We start from the raw sequence: 24,320 nt of genomic DNA, 5'->3' as shown, positions 1-24,320 counted from the left end.
GGGGGATGAATAGCAATCACCACTGCTTAGAGTGGGGTACAGGGCCAGTAATGGCCCTGAACCCTCGCTGAGGCTCTAACTTTGCTCTGGTCTCACTAGGTCTGTCTGGAACTGCCTCTAAGCGGGGGCGATTGCTACATAATGCTACCCTTCCCTTGTAACCCCCCCTTCACCCGTTACCACCTCTTATGCCATTATTGTAACATCTGATTAAAAACTAGAAACCCCACCCGGCATTCTGTTTTCGCAGATGGCTGCCAAATCTAAGCACATCCTTTTCACACTGGCCGACTACCTTCCTGCCCCATTCTCCTACCCCCTCACCAGCCAGTGCCTCCTGTTGCACTCAGGGTTCAAGGTCGGTCCTCTGTCTTGCCCCAATGATGCCCAACCGCCCAGGTTCTGTAGCCATGTGCTGGCTCCTAGCCTTCACTTGCTCTTTCCTCCCCATCTACCGTACCAGGTAGCAAAGCACACAGAGGACCACCAGCCTAAAACTACAGTTATAGATGATAATGAAGTAATACAAAACACAGAATCGATGGAGTACTTAATCTATTTGACTTTCAGCCTTGAACTAACTCTAATCTCACACATTGCTCTCACTCATGAGTAATAGGAAAACTACTTCGAATACAAATCATAAAGTACTTTATATCTTGTAACGCATGTACATGACATGAAACAAATTTGTAAAACATACACATGTATTTAAAATACCTATATGACAGTCATCAAAATCAAAGCAGCGTTATTAACTCTATTAAGAATTATTCTGAAAAATCAATATATTTTCATTAAATACATAACTTAGTTCAATAAATGTTCGAAATATATTTAACATTCATATACTTTCCACACATACCGATGACACTGTGTTTCCCAGAAGCCCAGTTGTGGGTGTGGCAATGTTTAGAGTGCTGAGTGTGTGACTGAGCATGTCAGGAGCCCACACACCCCCTGCTATTTCCGTTCTTGATATAATGCCCTGTCACCTCGCACTGGGGCCACATTTCAAAGTCCTCCCTTACTCTTCTTTACTGACTATAAAGCATGGCTGTTCAGGGCCTAGGGAACGTACTCTCCTATGTAATTTCTCATCACACCCATACTGTCACCCAAGCATTAAGGAAGGCTTCAGATCCAGGCCACCCCTGAGCCAAAGACATAAGCACATCATACTGTCCACACAGCTTTTCCGCCATGTAGGAGAAATCTTCGCTGATGGCATCCCACCTCATGCAAAGCGACCTCTTACAATCCATGGGAATGCAGGTGAGTGCACTATACAAATAATGTTTAACAGAACCTCGCAAAAGTCAACAATAAACCTGCACACCTCTCTACCTAAAGACCCAAACAGCTGTGTGTAGCTAGTAGCTATACTACAGCAATTTACACGTTCCTGCAGGGTTGGCTTGGCCTCTTGGCCTTTCGGCCTGTGGCCGGGCCCAAATCGTCCCTGGGGAGTGGGGGCCGGTTTCTGGCCATTCCTGGGCCGGTTTGGAACAAAAAATTGAAGAAAAAATATATATTGTTTTCAAATTGTTTTATTTTTCAAAAAGCCTTTCATCCTTCTTAGGTCGATAAATGAGTACCAACACAGGTTGGGTGATATTGTATGCATATTTGTTCTATAAAAAAGAGCTTCTTAAGCGTAAGTGCTATACAATAACATACTATCATTTGGCCTTGGGCGTCTGCTTGGATTCACAGTAATTTAGTGTACCTAGGAACAATGCTATTTGATGCCTCTTCCTGTTTTGTCAAGGGGTGAAAGGTCCTGTTTCATCCTTCCCGGGACAGCACTTCCGGTGATGTCATCAGAGGTCGTGAGGCGAGGGGTGGGGCCACTTTATTTTGGGTGACCGGGCCCATTTCTTGGACCAGTTCGACCCTCCTTTCCTGTCTAGTAGCATTCTCAGATTACACACACAACTACACAATCACAAACACACACAGATAGCTGTTCCATAACATCTTTTTTGGCTCACAAGTGCTGTGCTCTTGCAATCATCTGGCACTTTCAGCCCCTGTGAAGTTTTACTTCACACAACATGCATAGACCCAGGTGTGTAGGAGATCATTCATACGCACGTTGCTGGGCAGTCACGCTTTTTAACACATGCAAAAACATTCCTAGTTCCAAAACGCACAGAGGGCGAGCAGCGTAAAGCCACCATTATAGATGGCAGCAATTAATCAATACAAAACACAGAAACTGTGGAGTACTTGAAATACACTGTTCTATCTGACTTTCAGCCATTAAATAACTCTAATATTATACATTTCCCTCACTCGTGAGTAATAGGAAAAGTACTTGGAATACAAATGTGAACATGACATGAAACCAATTTCCAAAATATACTCATTCATTTATAACACATATATGGTATTAATCAAAAAATCAATGTAACTTCATTACCTCCATTAAAAATAATTCCGAGAAAATCAATAGTTTCACTGAATATATAATAACTTAATTCTATCTGTTGTAAGTTCTTCAGAAACCTATACTTTTATTAGATCTCCTACCTATACCCAGAATCACCACGACAAATTGTACTACAACACCAACAACACCAACCAGCAATTAAACAACCCACCCCTTATTACAAAATCATCATTATTTCATAATTGTAGGTAATTTTCCTTCCATGTGTCAACCCCCAAACTTTTTGCTGTTGTTTTACACCCTGAGCTAGACTTTGCCGGAGAAGCGCAGCCTTCCGCCGCACTCCTCTGGGCTTTCGCTCCATTCTTACGGGGAAACTGACATGCCCTTAAAACAGTCAGTGCTGGGAGACTTTGTTTGCCTTAGTCCTTTCCTCATGTTGCAGCTTTTGAGCAACATGAAACAAGAGTGCACCATAACTTACATTACCGCGCTCTTGGGTCTCTAGTCATTCCAATGGCCCTAGAAACTCTCGCTGGACTTATCATAAAATGTGCAAGTGTGTCACGGACGGGACTGGTGGCAGCTATCGTTTCTTTGTGTTTTGAACCCCTTTTTGCCATGTTAACCGTGCTTCGCGCGTTTGGCCCAAATGGGTGTCCTGGCCTCCAAAATGGCCATGCCACGAGGTTCTTTGTCCTGTCCGCTGACCGTCTTGCCCCTTCACCTTCCCCTAGGACGAGCCGACCCAGGGCAGACTTATTTGGTCATGCACTTTCCCACGAAACACAACGCTTTCGCAGGCTTCTGCATGCCTTGTGTGTGCCTCCAGGATATGGGCTGGGATGTCTGTTCCCAATACACATCCTGGATGCCAGAGAGTCTAGAGTGCCTTGAATGCCTGTGAGTGTTCTATGAGCAAATCTCCCATTGGGTCCTCTCCGTTTTGGCGCAAAGGGAACTCTGGATAAGAGGAGGCTGGAAACACCACTACCATGTCGATCTCCTGAGTTCCCACGAACAAAGGATAAGGAGCCAAGTATCCTGCAACTAAGAAGCTGAGTCGAGGAATCGCTGGTGACCCGCTGAAGGTTTGGCACCCTGCACTGCTGTCGTCCTGTGAGACTCCTCTGCCTCTGATCGAACGAGAAGGCCTGTACTGGCGCTTCGACCCTTTAGAATAGTGGGAACAACTATTCTCGGCATTGTCACCAAATCCTGTACATAAGCCTTTGGAAGCATCCCTGGGCCATCCAGTGGACTGACCAGCCTACACAGGCACCTTGCTCTGTCACCGCCGTCTGGCTTACTGCTAATCCCGTGTCCTCGGCACTCTCACACGATTCGTACACTTGGCATTCCCAGGTCTGAAGTGAGACGTGTGCTTTGGGACCGGAATACATGCGGTTGCCGAGTTGCCCTGCTGTGGTAACAAACCTGTGCGTGTTCGCTGCATTTGGGACACCCTTGACCCTGACTCCTGCTGTCGCGGAATCTACACGGCGTCGAGACATCCTGCTGATCGCATCTGAACCTGCCAGTACCGAAACAGAACCGGAGAAGCCTGGGTCTGCCTGCATCGGGGACCAGTGAGTAGTCAATACCCTAACCGGTCGCCCTCCCGCAGGAGCCTGTGGCTCTCCACCGCTGTCATAAACAGCAACCCTTGTCCGCACTCGTGCCCTGCTTCTGCCCACAAGTGGAGGCCGCGCTTGAGTAGCGGGGAACTGGTCATCATCGTTTTGTTCACCTCTCTGAACTGCCTGATCTCCATGAAGAGACTCTCCTTTGCCCGTTGGCACCCGTGTGTGCAGGTACTTTTGAGCACCAGGCTCCACTCTTCGTAGGGCTCGGACTTCCTTCTAGTTAGGTGGCCTCTGATGTCGAACTGGGTCTAACGATTACTTGCACTGCCTGTTTTCCTCCCCATCTAGGTGGTCTGCATATTTTGTGCTTCTAATTCCTTAGACCCCTTGGTCTTGTATATATATTGTATTGCTTGTGATGTGTTGGTTTATTGGAGTTTTACTGTGATTCTTTACTATGGTAAATGTTACAAAGGCCTTGTAATAAATGTGTCTATATTTTTAATATAACACCTGTCTGGAGTAATTTGTAAGCGTCCTTGCTTTGTGTGCTCATTGCGGGCTTTCAGTCAACCTCACCCCTCTTGAGACCTTGTCTTGACCGCCGCCATTGCTACCCTGATTGGTCTGGCTTGTCCAGAGGTTACCCTGTTCCAAGAAACTAGGCTGGCCTTCTGAACCTCTGCCCCTCCAGGACAGAGTTCAGAAATCCATCTTAACAACAAGTACTGCAACTCCTGGGTCGGATTTCCTTGAATCAAAAAATATACATTACTCTTAGCACAACCATAAGCGCAGCCATCAATGGCTCTCGGGAGGATAGCTCAGGGGCAACGTGCTCCCTTGGAAGCAAAACGACACGGAGCAATCCCATGGCCTGCACTTAGAAACCTCTGGGTATTAAGCACGTTATAAATATCATATCTATAGAGATGTATCTTCTCTATGATTGATTTACAAACTTCACATTTGTCCAGATAGTCAAACCTCCCATCTGTATATCAACCCTACCCCAGCAGCGCCATGTATGCAGCATTATCAGTCCCATGCACAAATGCGCAAGACTAGGGATTGAGCAGTGCTACAGAAATACAGCAATGGGAGTTTTCTCCAGGAGTGCGTTGTCAGTGCAATAGGGCGCTTCCTGCAGGACTGGGCTGCACAAACGCAAGCTTCCTCCACAAGTACTGTCAGTGCTATAGGATTTAGCAGTGCCATGTCAGTGCTGTGGGACTCCAGCGGGTGGATGTTCATGCGGATTTAGCTGAATGGAACTGCTAAAAGAAGGAGGAAGCAGAACAAAAAAGGAAGCAACACAGTGTTATGCTGATGGAGAGAACAGGAGAAGGAAGTTGCCACTTCTGTGTCAAAAATGAAGTTGATCCCGTGATATGAGGGTGATCTTAGAGCAATAGCGGCACCACTCTGCCTAATGCAACCATCAAAGCTATGGGCTAGGATCTGATAGGCTGGTGCAGCCTGCAGAGGAGAAGGGTTGGGATGAATATACAATGAGAGGTGAGGGGTATGGGTTATGCTGAGACCAGAGTACTAAGATGGCTGTGAGCTGCGGGTGCCTGCCTTTATCGAGTGAAGTCTCAGAAATGTCTAACGTTGGAAAAATTGACAATTGTCCAGCAATGCCCTATGAATAAAGAGTAGAACTGTAAATCAAGATAGGAGTAGCTATGCTTTCTACAGGACCACATACCCAGAGACTCAAGTGGCCCAACAGGATTTGTTCATGTTCAAGGATTGTCCACTCCAACCCACCTATGCGCTAATTCTCCTGCGATGACCGAGAAAGAGCCAACAAAATATATATCCATGAAAAGTAATTATTCTCAATAATCTGTGAAATCCTTTGTCTTGAGGGCATGATCCCAACTTGAAGTCTACATTTAGAGGCTGCAATACTGCATTTAAAATAGTGTATTTCTTTTTGTCATTGCACTTCATTTCTGTTACTGTCCCCCCTTCTAAATTGACTCCCCTGCGACTCACTGTTGGTCCTGCTGCATGTAGCCCCTACAACCTGTCTGACTAGGCTGGTCCTCTCCTGGCAATACAATAGGTGTGGGCACTTCCTTGAGCAATGCACTGATTTATCACAAAGGTGCATTGGCTTAGTAGTCAGCAGTTAGCTGCAATGTCTTTCTATGATCATGCAGCCCTGTGGGATGTTCTCATGTTACCTCTAGAGGTTTCACAACTTTTAATGGCAGCATTTTTTGCCGTGGCTATTTTCACCATGGTGATTTCATCACAACCGTTTTGGGGATTTTTCTTTTGTTTAATGAGGGCGGGTCCCCTCTAAATCCCCATCTAACCCACCCCCATCACCTCACCCACCACCTGCAAAATCCCTACAAAACTCACAACACTTATTTTTATTTTTTAAAACACGGTAACCACCTCTAGAAGCTGTAGTGAAATCAGAGGTTTAGCACCTGCTAAAGACGAGGCGGATTCCATAGGAATCCATAACAAAACACTGCCTGCATTTTGTTTAGTAAAGGTGATTTTGCACTACACTTAGTTGAAAACTGCATGCAGGGCACCCAACAGCATGCTTTAGGAAAGGTATTGGGTTTGCCAAGTGCTGGATGTACTATCTCACAACAACAGCGCACGTAAAAGTGGCTTCATAGATCTGACCGCGCATCCTCCCGCCTATGAAAAACACACGCACAGCCCTCGAACTCTACGCCAGCCGAAAACAGGCATGAGTCCTCGCCCGGTGGATGCGCACATATGAAGGTAAATTCGCATGTCGGATTGAGGGGTGCGTGCGAGCAGACGAGATTCCAATCGTACTTTGGAGAGGGTGTACACAACGTAGTGGGGTGCAGGAACGGTTTACAGGGTTTTCACGCAAGTTTTCATGAGTTGTGATAAATGCAGCGTGTGTTGATGGGGTGCAAGTGACAGTCACGGGGGACCATTTGCAGGGTCCCCGAAGTGCGTGCCTGCTTGCGGGGGACCCAAGGCACTGATTTCAGGGAGCATGTATTTAAGTCTGGAGTTCACACAAATGTGGCAGTTTCTGGCTGTTTTGTCTCTGTGTGTGGGCGTGCCGGGGGCGTTCCGGTCGCGACTTGCCCATAGGTTTATAATGCACGTAGAATTCCATGAATACGCATGCATGCAGATTTTTATCTGTGCGCCGCTCACGCAGGTTCGCACTCGGCACGCAGGACTTGAGGGAAAAATGGGCACGATTCCATGAATCAGGCCCATAGTATTTTAAAATCCGAATTTGTAAGATTTGAGAAATCAAAACAGGATATTTGGTCATAGCTGTTTGGGCGGCGGCCATTATGATGTGGCACCTTCAGCGCAGTTACCATTCTAGCGTGCCCTATGGTCTGCAAACAACAGGGCGCAGGGATCGATCAGTACGCTGTGTTCCTTTAAATATATTGTTAAACTGAACACTAAATGTAGTGGTTAGGATTAAAGTGGGCCTCATTCCGACCCTGGCGTTAACCAAGGCGCTATTAGCACCTTGGTTGACGCCGGTATTTTTCCGACTCCGCCATGGTGAATGGCGTAATTACCGCCCCATTCCAAGGTTGGCGGGGGCGGTAATTCCCCATTCACCATGGGCCCTTCCCCATTCCCATTTCTGCCCCATAGGGCTCAATGGGAATGGGGAAGGCGCTAATTACGGCACCGTAAATTGTGGTGTCGTAATTAGCTCCTAGGTCCCTTTGTGGGTTGATTTTTTAACGCCTGCAAAAAGCAGGCGTTAAGTACCAACCCGCAAAGGGAACTCGGAATAGGGAGGTAAGGGTTTAACGGCACCGGTCTCGTTACCGGTGACCGTTAACCCTTACCGCCCTACTCGGAATGACTCCCAGTATGTCATAACATGCGAGACAAAGCATCCATGAGTGACTGGAGTTTTCACTTAAAGTGTAGCTCTATTTACTGAGTATGCTGTGTATCCCTTCGCGTTCGGGTACTTGGTTCGAGGACAGTTCGGAACTGCATTTTCTACTGACCTAGGAACTTTCAAGCTCAAAATGTACCCTTGCACAGCTCCTACACATATTCTTATTCAAAATCCATTAACAATCTAGTACAAAGCACATACTCAGAAGAATATTAGCAAAACTGCTATTTATCTTAAAAGTGGCATCAGCTATTGCCATCCCTCCTCCCCAAGTGCCGCCACCACCACTAGCTGGAGGACCCACACAACAAAAAAAGCACAGTATTTCCAAAGACAATAAAGAGGACCAAGAAGATGAGGTAGAGGAAGTGCCAACCTGTAGCACCAAGAAAGAATCAAGGGTGTGGCAGTTCTTTACCACTGTTGGGAATGTACCAAAGGCTAAAGCTACAAAAGTGAAATGCACTGAGTGCTCAGTCGCAGACTACCTGGACATTACTCCTACAGGACCACCTCCATGCACCGCCGCACCAAATCCAACTACTGCAATGCTCTCAGAAATATTGTTCCTTTCTTAGCAAGTAGTAGGCTGTCTTCTGCCACATCATCTTCCTCGACCAATACTGTAACCACACAACCTACTTCTGTGGGACACAAAATCCCACTAGCTACTTTGCAAGCAATAAAAGAGGCTGTTAATTCATATGTTTGGAATACAATAGTCCTCTGTATGTACTTCAACACACCACTCTGCAAGGGGAAGCAATTTCGACGTGCGTTTGAAGCTGTAATCAAGGAGCATGAGCAACACTGCCCACTACCTTAGAAGTAAGACACAAGCAGCATCTTCCCTGTCCACATGCCCCTCATTTCCCTCCTTACCTTACGTTCTAATCTCTCCTGCAAACATTTTTCCTTTTAAAACAACAAAAGGAAGGTTCCTTTAGGAACCACCTTTCAAAGTTAAAAAATAGAACTAAAAAAAAGATTTTATAGACTACATCTACTTTACATTTCTCAGTAAAGTAAGTTTTTCCAACATTTCCATTAGCATTTTGTGTTATGCTAATGGAAATAATGTGACGTTCATCCCCCGTTCCGTGGACCGGAATGGGGGATAACAGCCCGGCAGCCCAAGTTATCGGTCCAAGCAAAGTGTGTCTGTGTGCTCCCTGATATCTGCAAGCTTTGGCGCGTTATAAATATATAAATATATAACGCAGGCTTCGGACCATTATCCTCCATTGCACCCCCTGCAATGGGGGATAAAGGCCATTAGCACCCCTGGTTCTCAAAGCGGGAACCCAGAAGTGTGTCTGTGTGCGCGCTGATGTCTGTGGGCTTTGGCACATTATAAATAAATAAATAAATAAATAGATGAAATAAATAACAAGGGCTCCGGACCATTATCCTCCATTGCAGCCTGCAGAACCCAATGACCATATTACCACAAGCACATTTTTTGTCCCTATCAAACCTATCCTATTTTCTAATAACTTTACCACATAGCCGGTCCCAGGTGGACATGGCCAATTTAACACCATGTTGCGTCCCTCACGGTCACGGCCAGTAGCCAGATTGTCCACGTCATGACCTTATACCATGACCTGGACAATCTGGGCCACTGCCCATGGCCACAGGCTATACCACAGTCACCAAAGGTATATCACTATTTTTTGTACCTACATTATGACACTTGTCAAAAAATAAAACACAGGCGCATTTGCAAAACCATGCTTTAATGTCGTTGCCAATGCTCCTTACACGAGTTTGCTTGAAATCCACCCATGTTTTATTTTTTCAAAAGTGTCCAAATGGATGGACATACAATAGTCATATAACATAGCCCCCACAAGACAAAATTTCAGTCTTTACACAAACATTGAAGGTTGGGTCTATAATCTTTCTCAAAACCTTTGGGCCTGATTCATGGAATGTTTTCCTATGGGATTGCGCCATTATAAAACACTTCCATGAATCAGGCCCTTTGTCCACATTCGTCAAATGGCAACAAAGTTATAAGCCATCTAAAAATGTTGAGACCCCCCTCTAATTTAGCCCCCTCTTGAGAAAATCCCACCAAACTTTAGAAAAACATGTATATCTCGATCTTAAATCTTTTTGCAAACCTTTGTGTAGATTCGTCAAATAGCACCACATTTATAAGCCTTTACATTATTTTGGGACCCCCCCTCTAATTTAGCCCCCGCTTGACAGACTCCCACCAAACTTTGCAAAACTATTTATATCTTGATCGAAAATCGTTTGGCCAACTGTTGCGCAGATACTTCAAATGGCACCACATTTATAAGCCTATACAATATTTGGGGACCCCCCCTCTAATTTTACCCCCTCTTGACAGAATCCCACCAAACTTTGTAAACCTATTCAGAATGAGGTCTATAATCAAATGTATATGCATTTTCATTGAGTGGCACCAAAGTTATAAGCCATCAAAAAACTGCTTTTCACCAACCCTGTAATGCAGAAATAGGCACAGATGTCCCAGGACATCTGAAGTGTCTGCGGACACCACAGGACTGTCCCAGGACATATAGAGTGTTTGCGGACTTTCGGGGGGTGAAAACACCTTTATTTGTATGGCAATATCCCATCCCATCCTCATCACCCCCACCTCTCCAGAGATTGTTGAGTTTGACAAGTGCAATATTGCATTTTTTTCTTTTTTTCTACTGCAGTGTCCGCGGACACCGGCAAAGGTCCGTGAATCCAACATGGCAAGCGTTTCAAGTAAACGGAGCATTTCACGCTTTTCCCCATCCAATCAGCGGGTGCGCCTGATGTCCGCGGACTTCATGTCCACCAATAGTCCAATCAGAGTGTCCGCGGACCGAACAGGGAAATGGGTCTGCGGACCGAACCCCGTCCAGCGGTTTGGGCTGCAGGCGTGACCAAACTTTTTTCCATTATGTCTATGGAAAAGAAAAGTGGGAGCCCCCCTATAACTTTACCCCCCTTGACGAAACCTCACCAAACCTGCCCAAAAAATTCAAAGCGGGCCATATACTTTTTTTGCAAAGTTTGGTGAGGATTCATCCAGGGGGAGTGAAGTTATAAACCGCCCACAAAGTGCTATTCCTAGCAACTTAACCATAACTACACGGCCGCTCACACTGGCCGTGTAATAATATATGAACGGTTTTATCTAAACCAGAATACATCAAATAAAAAAATATGACAACAATGCCTTCAATAATAGCAGACGAGAACGTGTATTTTGTTACCTGTGATCCGCATGGTCCCACAACATATAATTGGAAAAACTGCAAGTAGTCCACACGTTGAAGTCCATACTCGTGCCATAACAGACCCCGAACTCAGCTGCCTGGATTATAAAACGAGGTTATTAATTTTCTGAGAAAATTGCATTCAGAAATCTAGAGATTTCTTAGAAAACTCGCACATACACAGCTGGAATGAGCACTATTTAAATGAATTCGAAGCACGTTGAAGACAACCTATGTTTCCCGGAACACATATTTCTAGTGAATGCTGCACGCCTGCCAACATCTAATTCACACCGTGTGCTTAATAAAAGAACGAGTGCACTTACCAATAGCGACTGCCCTTCTCACTGCCGGCTTGAATTCTCGCGTTCCCAGGATTCCCCAGAGGGTCAGCAGGAGAGCATTACTCAGACGCCCATTTCACAACCGGGGGCACGTGCGCGGAAAAACATGATTCGGTTAATGTAGCAGCGCTCACGGAATTTCGCATTGTGTTCGCGATTTCTTTCCCATCGTGCAACTCCCAACTGAAGGCATGGTCCTCACAGCCCGTTTCTAACGAAGTGTAAACTTCCGAGGAAAGGAATCAACCCCCGGACCAACCCAAAAGTATGGATTTTGTATATCGTCATTTATTTAACCATTACATTACTGATCTTCCAAAGCAGCAAAATGCACCCTGCGCAGGCTACTTCTGTAAAGAAAAGGGTGGGACGTGATTTGAAAGGGCATGAAACGTTCCCTTAACGTTTTGTGAAGCAGCATTTTATACTACCAAAAGCAATGCATGTTTTTTTTATACCTTTTCGGAGCGATTATAACTCTATAATCAGTTTTCTCAAATGTCTGCCAAGCATGAAAGGAATTTGTTTTGGTGGCCTTCCTCAACATGCCTGTGTTTCTTTTTACCCAGAGCCGTCATTGGTAGGGTGCCTGTGATACAGTCAGGCTGCAAACTACTCCACTGGCACTCCTATCTCTTAGGAAGGCGTTAGTGGACCAATAGTAGCACTGCAAACTTTTTGCCATTGCACAAGATCGGTAACATGGGGGTGAAGCACCACTGTCAGCATGCATATGTCCTCATGAGAAATCCCTTGGCAATCAACACTCCATTCCAATACAACAGAGCAACAACCAATTTGCTTTTATTTTAGACATCACATGAATAGAGACCCTCCTGCAGTGCACGCACAGCTGTTAACCAGATTTAGTCAATCAGCAATTTAGTTTTGAAACATGGGCCTGCGCTATGGTTGCCCGAATATCTTGTGTTCTTTTCATGATCGCTTGGAAGTTGTAAAAAGATTGTGTACATTTCCTTTTATGTGGGTTTTTTTGTAATCAATATCTGACAATGTGTTGCTTGTGTATGGGCTTTTTTGCATTTTGGGCTTCTTTCAAAAGTGTATTGGGCTTTATTTTATTTCTTTATTTGCATATGGTTAAAAAAAATGTCAACCTTTTGCGAAAAGAAAAAATATAGGAATTATATATTGCATATTACATTTCGTAAAACATTTTATATTGCACCCAGTAAAATACAATAAAACATAAAATGATTCATCCTTGACCAAATAGTTCAGTACATAACCCAAACAGAAGAAAAAGAAGAAAGGTGTGAGGAATTCGTCCATCCGCACGGGGAGAGTGCGCTTGCCTGGGTTTTTTAAGAATGAAAATGAATGGTGGGAGATCAACCTCCGAGAAATGTGCAAGGCCACTCCGGGAAGACACAGCCTACAGGTGCCGTCATATTCAGCTGGAATGTGACAGCCCGGGGTACATCAAAGCATCTCAAGGAGGGGAAAGGCACACCGTCCTCCAGCATGGGCAGCATAATTTAAATATAAAAGGCCTCATGGATCTGCTTTCCTTTGTCCTCCGGCAGGTGGCATTGCATACTAATGAGAGATAATTGAAGCAAGCCTGAAGGGGCTTGGTTGCCGGAATAGACAAGAGCAAAGGTGGGGCTAACACCCCTATGGTATGCAATGTGTCAACTTGAAGCTAGTTCTCACCTCTCTGTATGAAAGACAGTGAATGGCCTGTCTGGGTCCAGCAGTTACCACAGGTGTCCCTGCAGAGCAGACCCCTTTCAGAGGGCAGAAGCATTGTGATTTGGGAGAGACAAGAAGCCTGTTCTCACCACATACTTCAAGGGAAACCCTGCGCTTCAATCAAAGGACACAGAGGGCTCAGTTAACCAGAGAGACACTTTGATCTACAACAGACAGGAAGATGGGTGGGACTTAGGTATATAGCTGTCACCCCTTGACTGTCCTATTGCAGAGCACTCTGGTCCTGACCTCATGCATAACAGAGATTTGTTGGTGGGGACCCAGGATTGATCCATTAAGGTAGGCTTAGCCTGCGCCAATCACTGGGGCCCATTTGGCTTTAACCCCTTTAGTGCCAAGGATGAGCTATCTCGTCCTTGACGTTACCTCCTTGTTGCCAAGGACGAGATAGGTCGTCCTTTTTGGCACTTCATTTTGTGCGATCCCTGGAAAGCAGTGATCGCACAAAAATGAAATCCAAACCCCAGGCTATGTTAGGAGGAGGTTCCTCCTCACGGGCCAGAGGTTGGATTTCCTTCAGTTTCACGTCAGCACGCGTAATGCGTGCTGACGTGAAACTGAAAGTAAATTTCACAGCGGCAGCCATTTTCGGCTGCTGCAGTGAAATGGGAAGGTGAGACTCCACCTTTCTCCCCCTCGATCTGCAGCACTATTGTGCTGTTCACATCGAGGAAGGTGTCATTAGAAAGGGGAGACTCTCACCTTTCCGACAACACCTTTTTTGAATCATTGCTGGGCGCGGATTGGTAACAGAGCACACGCAATTTATTGTTGTGTTCGTCGCCCATCGTCTATGACGTCTACTGCCCTTCTGACGTCTTTTGTGTGCCGATCAATGATGAACCCTGCTTGGTCATCATGTATCATGCTTGGTAGAATTTTCATTAAACGTGTTGCTAGAATTTTCGTATAGATTTTTGCATCGGTATTCAGCAATATTATGGGCCCATAGCTCGCACAGTTGTTGGGATCTTTACCTGGCTTTAGGGGTAGTATAGTTATAGACCTCCCCATATCCTGCGTGAGTTTCCTCTCTTCTCTGATTGTATTGAATAGTTTTGTCAACGGGCCTAGCAGTTGTGTGCGGAATGTTTTGTAATAGCCATTGCCGAGGCCATCTGGACCTGGAGTCTTAGTTGCTGGTAGTGCTGAGATGGCATCGCTGATCTCTTGTGCCGTAATTGGATTCCCAAGCTTGGTTCTGTCTTTCTCTGCAATTTCGGGCAGCTGGAGAGTATTGATATAGGTGAGTTGGCAATCTGGGTCTAGGTTCTCACTGTTTTAAAGTTCCTCATGAAATCGTTTCATTATTTCTTTTTTGTCAAGCTCTGCTGTGTGGGGTTTCCCATCGGCATCCTTTAGCTGCACTATGTAATTCCGAGTTTTTTGCTTTCTCAGTTTCGCTGCCAGAAATCGATTAGCCTTGCTCCCATGAATATAGTAGGATTGTTTCATTTTTACCAGCGACTGCGCAATCCGGTCTGCCGTGTGATTCGCCAGTTGAGCTCTGATTTTCCAAAGCGCTCTTAGGGATTTCTTCGAGCCCTGGGATTTGTGTTGGGCTTCTGCAGCTTTCACCTCTTTCTCTAGTTGGTTTGTCACTAATGTTCTTTCAAAGTAGTATGCCGCTGCTTGTGACATGAATTCTCCCCTGATCACTGTCTTTCCTGCGTCCCATATTACCCCCCAGGCCGTTTCCCCGTTATCGTTTTCTTTTAAGTAGTTGTTGATGGTGGTCTCCATATGGGCCCTTAATGCTATGTCCTTTAGCAGAGTTTCGTTTAATCTCCAGGGAGGTTTTGCTCTGTTCCCTTCCACCCCCCAATCAACAACCACCATCACTGGTGCATGGTCTGAGTGATATTCCACCCCTATTTCTACTTCCGTTATTTGCGGAGCCAATGATGTAGATACTAAGATCATGCCTATCCTGGAGTATCCGAGGTGGACGGCTGAGTAGTGGGTGTACTCTCTCCGGTCCCCAAGGAAGAATCGCCAGATTTCAATTACTCCTAATTCTCTGTAGAATCGGCCCAGGGCTTGTCTGTTTTTCTGGTCAGTGGTTGTTGGGGAAGTGTTTTGCCAACATTGGGTCCATAACGCAATTGAAGTCCCCACCTACTATCAGTTGACCCTCGCACCAGCTGGCCAGTTTGCCCAGCAAATCCGTTATGAACACACCTTGGCGACTGTTTGGAGCGTAAATTGATATGATTGTGTACAATATCCCCTTTATCAGCCCTTTGAGCCCCAACTACCTGCCTTCTTTGTCTTTGCGAGTTTGTAGTTTTTTGAAGTTTAGAGCCCTCCCGATTAGTATAGCTACTCCCCATTTTTTCTCTCCACTTGAAGCGAAAAATTGTTGTGGAAAGTTCTGATTGGTCATTCGCTTCTCGTCTTTGGGGAGGAGGTTTGTCTCCTGTAGAAGCCCAATCGCTGTCTGCATTGTTTTCAGCCTGTCTAGTATCACCCGTTGTTTTATTGGCGAGTTCAGGCCCTGTACGTTCAGAGATGTTACCCTTGACTCAGCCATAATGACAAAGGAGAGGTTTTGTTGTTACAAGCTGGGATTGAGGTGTACTCGTGGCTTTCACGTTTACCTTTTGGTGCCCTATGTCTCGAGCTTGTTCTGTCGATGTGGCCCTTGATTCCTTTTGCTCTTCCAGCAGCCCTCCTGCTCTCCCCCGCACCCCCCACCCCCCAGATATGTTGTTCTTTCCCCTCGTGCTGGTTTTGTATATTTCGATGTATTGTGGTCCTTTATCATTGTTCTAGAGTTGTACCTTCGCTGGTTAGTTACTTCTCCAAGTGTTCGCCCGTCTCTTGTTATTCCTGGCTCTGTTGCTGGACCTTGGGTTTCTCTGTTTTCTTTGACTTACGCTTTTTCTTGATTGACCATTCCCACGGTTTACCCGCGGTGTCTGGGGGATTAGGACGTGATCAGACATTTGGACGCTCCTGGACTTCCTCTAGCTGAAGGATTGCACAGCCCTCCTCGCAGGTAGTGACCTTCTGCTGCTTTCCTTCCCACGTAAATGAGAGGCCGAAAGGGTTTGCCCATCTGTATTCTATCTGCTTTGTTTGTAGTACTTTTGTAATTGGCTGCATCAGTCTTCTCTTGCACAGCGTACTCAGCGCTAGGTCTTGGTATAGTTGAATGTGAGAGCCATTGATTGTGAGGTCATTGTGCAATCTTGCTTCTCTCAGTATTTCTTCTTTCTGACAGTAGGATGTTACAGCAATTAGAACATCTCTAGGTCTTGTTCCAGGGTCATTCCTTTTTTGGCCAAACCTAATTTGGTCTGACTGTATTTCCGGCAGCAGGTTACTGAAACATAGCTGCATCGTGTCTATAAGGTCACGGTCCTGGACTGTTTCGGGGAGGCCTATGATCCTGATGTTGGATCTTCTTGAGCGGTTTTCAAGGTCTTCTGCCCTTAGTTCCAAGTTGGTTGTTGCGCTGGCCAGCTGTTCCAGGAGGACACTGTTCTGGTTCAATTCTTCTGCTACATTTGATAAGCCATATTCTACCTCCCAGGTCCGCCATTTCTCTGCTTACCTCCTGCAGGGAAGATTTCAATTCCTCCTTCATCTGTTCCAGCTGGTTGTGGGATGAGTTTGAAAGTCTGGCTTCCTTCCCCTGCAGAAAACTCAGGAGTTCCTCTTTATCTGACATCATTGTGCTTGGTGATGTTTCAACTGTAACCCTTGGCATTAGAGCTGATCCTTCGGGGAGCAGACAGTGCTACTCGGAAGCCGTGAAGATGACCCCTTGACCGGAATGTATGCTTCCTTCACCACTTAGAGCCCGTAGGCCAGTAACGTGCTTCTTGGGTGTTCTTATGGTCTTTTGTCACATTCTCTGGGTCTTTGGGGCACCTTGAGGGGGTTCTTGTTTACAGATCTTGTAGTGGCTCCGGAGGGGTATTATGACCCGTGCCTACCATGCGTCAGCTCAATGTATGTGTCTGTTACGTGGCAGGGTTCCAGGTTTATCTCAATACTAAGGTTGTGGGGGTATCAGAGCGAGTATTTGACCCTACTCACCCTCCTCATGTGTGGTCCGTGATCCTTATAGGGAGCTTCCTTCCGCCTGTGCGTACAGACCACTCGCACCCAGCGCACGCGGTAGACGCCGGAGGTAGGGGAGCCCTCGCTCTGATACTTGACAAGTGACTTTCCCTAATAGTGTTACTGCTAGTCGTGTGGAAGGGTCTTGCAGGTATTTCTGGGTGTTTGCGCCAAGAGACTACTGCTCCAATGGGGGCGCGTGACCTGCCCGACCCAGTTCCAATTGCAGTGGCACTGAGGATCGGAGTGCAGACACTGGACTAGTAGCACAATTTCAGTGATTTGATGTGGATGTGTGGCTGCCCCGTAATGGCCGTTGGAGCGTGGCCAAACCTTTGCAGAGCGCGTCTTACCAATTGTCCGTGGTGCTGTATTGCCGCTGGGGTTCACCCCCACAGAAGCCCCTCTGTCCGTTAGCGCTCGACGGGTCCGCCCAGAGCACAAGCGGTTCGGTAGGGGGAGAGGAGGAAGGGAGAGAGGTTAGTCACTCCTGGCCCACGGACGTGGTTTAGGGACCAGAAGTTGCTGTGCACAAAGTTCTTCTTTCAGCTCAGTGTATCTCCAGGACGCAGATGGTCTTTGCTCCCGCGTCGTCCCGAACTCTTTTCCGTTTCTGATAAGGAGATACACCAGTCTCTATATTTTGTAAGAGTTCTGTTCACTTGAGGTTGCGTGCAGTTTGTGTGGTGAGGGGTGTCCAACTTCTCTGCTATGCGTAGCTGATGACAGAGCCACACTCGCCACTTGTCAGCGCTAATCGTCTGAGGACAGTGGTGTAACTTGCCAGTTCCTCAGTGTGGATTTATTGGTGTGGCGTTGTCTCAGTGTTTCGCCTCCCGCATGTGTTGCTGCTCTTCCGGCGCAGGCCACATCCGTGTTTGTGAATCACATTAAAGGTGACAGTGTCTGAGTTTTGCCGCTGTAAAGGTGTCACCATACGGCTTCTGGGGACCCAGAGTAGACTGTCTCCTCCCACGTAATGTGGTGTTATAACAGTAGACGCGTGTTGCTGCGGTTGTCCGTCCAGCGCCGGGACTTAGTGTTAGACCCTTATGTCCCTGTGAGTTCTCCACCAGGCTTATCTTGTCCAGCTGCGGATGAAAGCAGCTCTATTTAGCTTTGTAGTTCGTTAGTGTTTAAATGCAGGCCAGTATATTGTTGGGGGATATTGCAGGTGTATTTACAGCTAGCCAGCACAAAATCCACCAATAGAGTGATTTAGTATCCAGCAGGGCGGGTGTGCATTAGGTTGGGGCAGCAGGGTCTAGTCACTGGTGTTCCTCCCCGCCCATACTACGGTCGCGTTGAGGCGAGGTGAGCAGCCGTCAGGCTCGCAGCATGTGCTGCCGGTGCACCGGCAGCAGCTGCATGTGAATTCCTCGTGTCTGTGCGGCGCTGCGTGTCCCCCACCACTTGTCTTCAATGTATGTGTGGGTTCAAGGTCCCCACGGGGCGCGTTGGTCAAGCTTTCATTCGGCAATAGCGAAGCACTCAATTTTTCCCTGTTATTCACAAATCAGGATCCTTATTGCTGCCTGTTTTGCCATACTCACTGGGATGTGGACTTCACTTTATGTCCTTCCTTCTTCGCCTTCCCGGTCCAGGCAACCCGCTCGTGGTACCTTCAGCTTGTGCAGGATCTTGCAGCGTCCCGGTCGTTATGAGGCACAGAGGCTCGGCTCACCGTGCCGGCGGGCACTTCAGGAAGTGTGGGGTATCAACCTCCTGCGTCAGGCACGGCCACGTTCTCAGGATTTTAACGGTCCCAATGGGATCGTTTCCACTATCCAATCTGCCAGTCGTCCTATGAGGATAGGTCTCGACCGCCAACCCGGCACGGGATATTTCAGGGTTGTGGTCAGCTCTCCAGTGGAAGTCGTATCACAGCGCGTTCCACCAATCTAATTGCACTTTTATAATCAGCAAAGTGTGTGTGTTACTATTCAGGGTGTAAAAGCATCCTTATAGAGATGGTCAGCACACAATACTGAGTATCACGCCGCCCGTGGGTGAGTTCACAGGGTGAATGCCTTGACCGCTGCTCAGTATAAACTCTGCTTCCCAGCGGGCCACAAACTCCCAGGCCACTTGCGGCAGATCAGTGCCAGTACCCTTGATGTAGTTGCCTGATGTCAAGCATCTCCTCCTTACAGGCAGCTTACCTTCAGGCCACAGATGAGTGGCCCTCGCTGCACTGCAGCGTATTCTGTAGGTTTTACTTCTGGAATCATGCGTCGGGCGTTCGTTGTGGGATCCTGTGCCTTTTCAGGGTCGGAGGTGCTGTGTTCGAGTCCGGATGCTTCTATTTTATCTTGTGTACATCATCCGTAGTTCAGCAGGGTGAGTGGGGAGGAGATCTGTGCAATAGTTTCAGGTCTGTCGGCAGGTTCTTGCCATTGGATTCACACGTACCAGTGCTGGCCTCAGCTTCGCTCCGGGGCGCAGTCACGGAATGTGCAATGCGCCGCATGTCTCGTGTGCTGTAATATCTCAGGGGTACAGGTTTCGCCAGTCGATCGGGCTGGAACTCAATGCCGCTCGTGTCTAGTTTTGTATCAGGAGGATCCCGTTCTGCGCTGCCGCGGGAGCAGCATGGCGAGGGAGGTGCGCGTAGGCCAGTCCCTGGCTACCGACCAGCGACCACCCAAACCGGGGTCAGCTACCACCTGTGCCCCAGAACAGGTTCAGGTCGCCTTGCTGTGACACGTAGGTTGCCTGCATTCGTTTGTGTCTGTGCTTTCCCTGGCACTCAAACACAGCGTCCTCAGCAGCACACAGCAGCACTTTCTCCTCCCTGCCTCACGGCAGTGCCCATCGGAAAGGCACAGCTTTGTTATTTCAGTCCTCATATGCCGCTCTCCCCCGCCTCACAGACGCGGCGGCCATTTTAGGCAGTCTCCGTCTTTGGTCACCGCTTTTCTCCGCAGTGTTTATCTCTCAATCTATACTCCGGTACAGGACACCAGTGGGAACGCGGGAAGGTAGGACATGTGTTGTTGGCAGCATGTTTCTGTGGTTGCACAGAGGGAAATGTCTGAAAATTGTGGGGGTTTTTTTGCCAAATTGCGGACTTTGCTGGGGTTTGTGGGTAATACATTCTGGGCCGATTAATGCAAGTCAGACCTCTGTGGATTCCTAAGGGTGTCTTAATTTGGGAAATGCATGGGGTTCCCTGATTTCCTAGGTGGCTTCGACACCCTAGGCCCAAATCTGTAGGTTGTCCACAAGAGCAAAATCCCACAAAATCTGCTCTGGCGAAAGACTTGGGGTTACCAGTATTTAGCCTTTTCCCTTTGCGCCCATATAGGGGCACCCACACATGTGAGGTACTGTTTTCGTTGGGACACCGGTGGGAACGCTGGGAGGTAGGACATGTGTAGTTGGCGGCAAGTTTTGGTGGGTGGGTAGAGGGAAATGTCTGAACATTTTGGGTTTTTTGCCAAAACTTCGGACTTTGCCATGGATTGTGGGTAAGAAATTCTGGGGCGATTCGCACAAGTCACACTTCTGAGGATTCCCACAGGTGTCTTCTTTTTGGAAATGCATGTGATTCCATGTTTTCCTGGGTGGCTTTGACACCCTAGGCCCAAATCTGTAGGTTGTCCACAAGAGCAAAATCCCCCAGAATCTTCGCTGCCGAAAGACTTGGTGTTACCAGTGGTTTAGCCTTTTCCCTTTGCGCCCAGGTAGGTGCACCCACACATTTGAGGTACCGTTTTTGTCGGGACACTTCTGGGAACTCGGGAAGGTAGGACATGTGTTGTGGCCGGTGTGTTTTGGTGGACGGGCAGAGGGAAATGTCTGAAAATTGAGTTTTTTTCCCCAAATGTCAGACTTTGCCGGGGATTGTGGGTAATAAATTCTGGGACGATTCCCGCAGGTCAGACCTCTGTGGATTCCACTGGTGTCTTCTTTTCAGAAATGCATGGGGTTCCCTGTTTTCCTTGCTGGCTTCGACACCCTAGGCCCAAATATGTAGGTTGTCCACAAGAGCAACATCCTGCAAAATATGCTCTGGCGAGAGACTTGGGGATACCAGTGGTTTAGCATTTTCCCTTTGTGGCCAGGTAGGTGCACCCACACATGTGAGGTACAGTTTTTGTTTGGTGTACAGACCCATGGAATACCCTTAAGGCACCCATGGGTGGGGCTACAACAGAGCAGGGTACGGGCTGGTGGCAGCTCTGTGCTGAATTGACTTGCGCCCTGAGCGGCCTCCATTTTGGGATACCCAGGCCCTGTCATTGGAATCGGTAGATTTCTGATGGAGACAAGATGGCCCCTGTGGCGTCTTGCCTTCCATCTCCTGTTACCTTGATCTTCCCAAGTCCTGGAAAGCCCTGACTCTGTCCCTTCCCCTTGACTGGCTGTTGGGTGGAAGTTCCATATATGGTAGTGTGGGGAAGTGCCGACCAGACTGGCTGGAGCCTTCCCAACGACTGTATGTTGTGGGTAAACCTGTGGATGGGACCTGGGTGAATAGAGTGTGTGACGAATCTACACTTCTTGTTGTGGATGTCTGGTATCTGGTGTTTAACACAATGACTGAGACAGCCCTGCCCGAAACTGGTATGAATGCAGTGTGTAGTGTTGAATGGCATGGTACTTGTCCGAATCCACATTCTGTGTTGTGAGTGTCTCGATGCGGAAGAAAAATGGCCTGAATGCAATTGGTGGCTGATTGGCTGACTGACTGCTGAATGCCCTTCAAAGTGATTGGATGCCTGAGTGTGACCCAGCAGAATGAATGGGAGATCAACAGTATATCTGGGGAACTCTCCGAGTGAAACTGAAGCTTGACCTTGAAGCCCTGCTAGAAGAGAAGAATTGCCGTTGCTCTTCTTCATCAATCTGAAAGCTGCTGTGCTGTGTCTCCAAGGACTGACCCAGAGAGGACCTGGTAAGGCGTCCCCTTCCCGAGCTACGAGGGACCATCGTGCACCAGCTGATCTTTGCCAAAGCTCCCTGGTAGACAGACCTACGAAAGGCTGCCGACCGGAGATGGGGACTACCGCGGAATCCCAAAGAGAAGCGCCTGGACTGTTGTCTGCCACTGTCGACGACCGCTGTCGCCGACCGGAGTCGGCGTGCTCCCGTTGCCTAAGAACTTTCAATTCAGGGACACGCTCGTCCGCACCGCCGCCCTCCTTATCCCATCGGAGAAGGCCAGGCCATCGACGTGCCGAGGAGCATCTGCCGGTGGGTTTCCCGCCACCCAAAGACCACAGAGACGCTGACGACTCAACGCCCTTGCTGGGCCACAATTCTTCTTCAAACTCTTTGCAGTCCAGAACTATCGACATCGAGGTGCCCCGCCTCTTCCTTGCAGGACGTTTACGTTTCCCCGTCGACGAGCACTGCTAGGAAAGAAGCTGGCGCTTCACCGCCGTAGTTCACCCTGTTCTTCGCCGGACGTTCGACGACCCGTGACTCCTGCCTTAAAGGGAGGGCACTCAAGAAGGGCCGTTGATTCCCCGATGAGGAACGCTACAACGCCAGGTATTTTGGGGTTGCTGAACTATTGGAAAGACTCTTGTGAACAATATATGGACTGGGCTTGTGATATCTCTTTCTTCTACAGGTTGCTCAAGTGGGGGGATCTCCACACAGAGCTTTGTCTAGTGGTAGGGGCCAGTATTCTGCCAATTGTTCTAACCAACTGCTCTCCACTTATATGGATTGTTGGTTTCCCTTACAAACTGATTTGTGTGACATTTAACCGTACAGTTGATGCACTTTAAAGAGATCGAATAGTATTTGTGTAACCACGTAGAACTGTATAGATTGGCTATTATAGATAACCAAGTACAAAGTGAGTTATCGTGATATTGTACATAACCTTGAATATTAGTTTTATAAAGACTGTGATTCAACTAATACAGTGTGCGGACATTCCTTTGTGGGTGCGTGGGGACAACACTGTACTTAAGAACAAGCCCGTATAACCTCCTGAGAAGCTAGGCCTTGATTGCTCATCCATTGCTACCGTAATAGAGAATATTGGCTGGGGTCTTCTGTGCCTCTCCTTTACCATATAGAGAGTAGAAGTACAGACCCCCCTCCAGTCTTTACAGCTGCCTTGACCAGCATTCCAGATCTGTTAACCAGCACAGAGACAATGATTCCTGGCCTGAGTCGCCATGTCTGACAGCCTGCAGATGTCCGTCCAGCCTCGCTTACCGTACTGCCCGCCCCTGGTACCCGCAGCTGTCTCCCACCACTAACTCTGTCTCAAGGGCTGCAGAGCACCCTGGAACTGCCTCAACGCTGTGGAGCACCAAGAACTTCTTAAGCACCAGGTACCTTGTGGTTCTTCCTCCCTGGTCCTTCTCCGAAGGCCCCTAGAGACAGTTATGACCTTTTGGCCCCTTGGTGCTGAAACCCATGACCTTGAACAGTAAGACTGACTACTTTACCAACTACCCTCCTGTCAGTATCCAGAGTGCATCCCTTTCCTTCGTGATACTGTCTGTCCTCTGTGTTCCTTTACAGGGTGGATTGTATTTTGTAGTGTGCTACAACTATCTGTTGTAGTAATAATAAAGTAGATATTTTTATACAATCTTGACTGGACAGTCCCCTTTATCATTGGGTAATAATTGTATTGTTGCTGTGTTGCATCTAACCAATGATCCATGACCCTGCGGTGTTAAGCCTGCCATTCCGTCCATATTACCAGAAATTGGACAAGGAGGTCTTATAATTCACTTGTATTCCATTCTGTTAGGATCTCTTCTGGTGTATTAGAGGTGTGGGGTTGATTGATGGTTTAGAAACCTATATTCATCCCTGGACCACTGGTGCCCCGGAAGTTGATTTGTCATAAAAGGATCGCAATTATAAAGTACAAAAGCAAAAATAAAACAACCTAATTTGTGTGCACCATAAAACAACAAAAATAATACTCAAGATAATCAAATAAAAAATATATAAACACTAATTAATCCTAAAATCCAGACATTTGCTCCTCCAGTTTCAAAGCATTAAAAATTCCAATAGTTGCTATAACAACTGAAGTTGGATAGCCTCCTAAAAACCTAT

General features: G+C 47.3%; 1 protein-coding gene across 2 annotated transcripts in view; it reads right to left on the bottom strand.

Annotated features, from left to right (window-relative positions):
• IL13RA2 (interleukin 13 receptor subunit alpha 2) overlaps window positions 1–11,680 on the bottom strand; it is a 434,703-nt gene extending 423,023 nt beyond the window's left edge. The window contains exons 1-2 of one of the 2 annotated variants that reach the window (XM_069612879.1): window positions 11,454–11,680; window positions 11,125–11,225 (exon numbers count right to left, since the gene is read on the bottom strand). In XM_069612879.1, coding sequence (XP_069468980.1) covers window positions 11,125–11,203 — 79 coding nt within the window. In that variant the 5' untranslated portion in view covers window positions 11,204–11,225; window positions 11,454–11,680. Of the gene's footprint in view, window positions 1–11,124; window positions 11,226–11,307; window positions 11,414–11,453 lie in introns of those variants that run through there. The other variant, XM_069612880.1, reaches the window with a different exon arrangement.
• Window positions 11,681–24,320: the final 12,640 nt, after the last annotated feature.

Source organism: Ambystoma mexicanum, chromosome 5p (assembly GCF_040938575.1).
Source record: "Ambystoma mexicanum isolate Mex_15411 chromosome 5p, UKY_AmexF1_1, whole genome shotgun sequence".
Taxonomy (NCBI): Eukaryota; Metazoa; Chordata; class Amphibia; order Caudata; family Ambystomatidae; genus Ambystoma; species Ambystoma mexicanum.
This window is presented reverse-complemented; position numbering and strand designations above follow the sequence as displayed.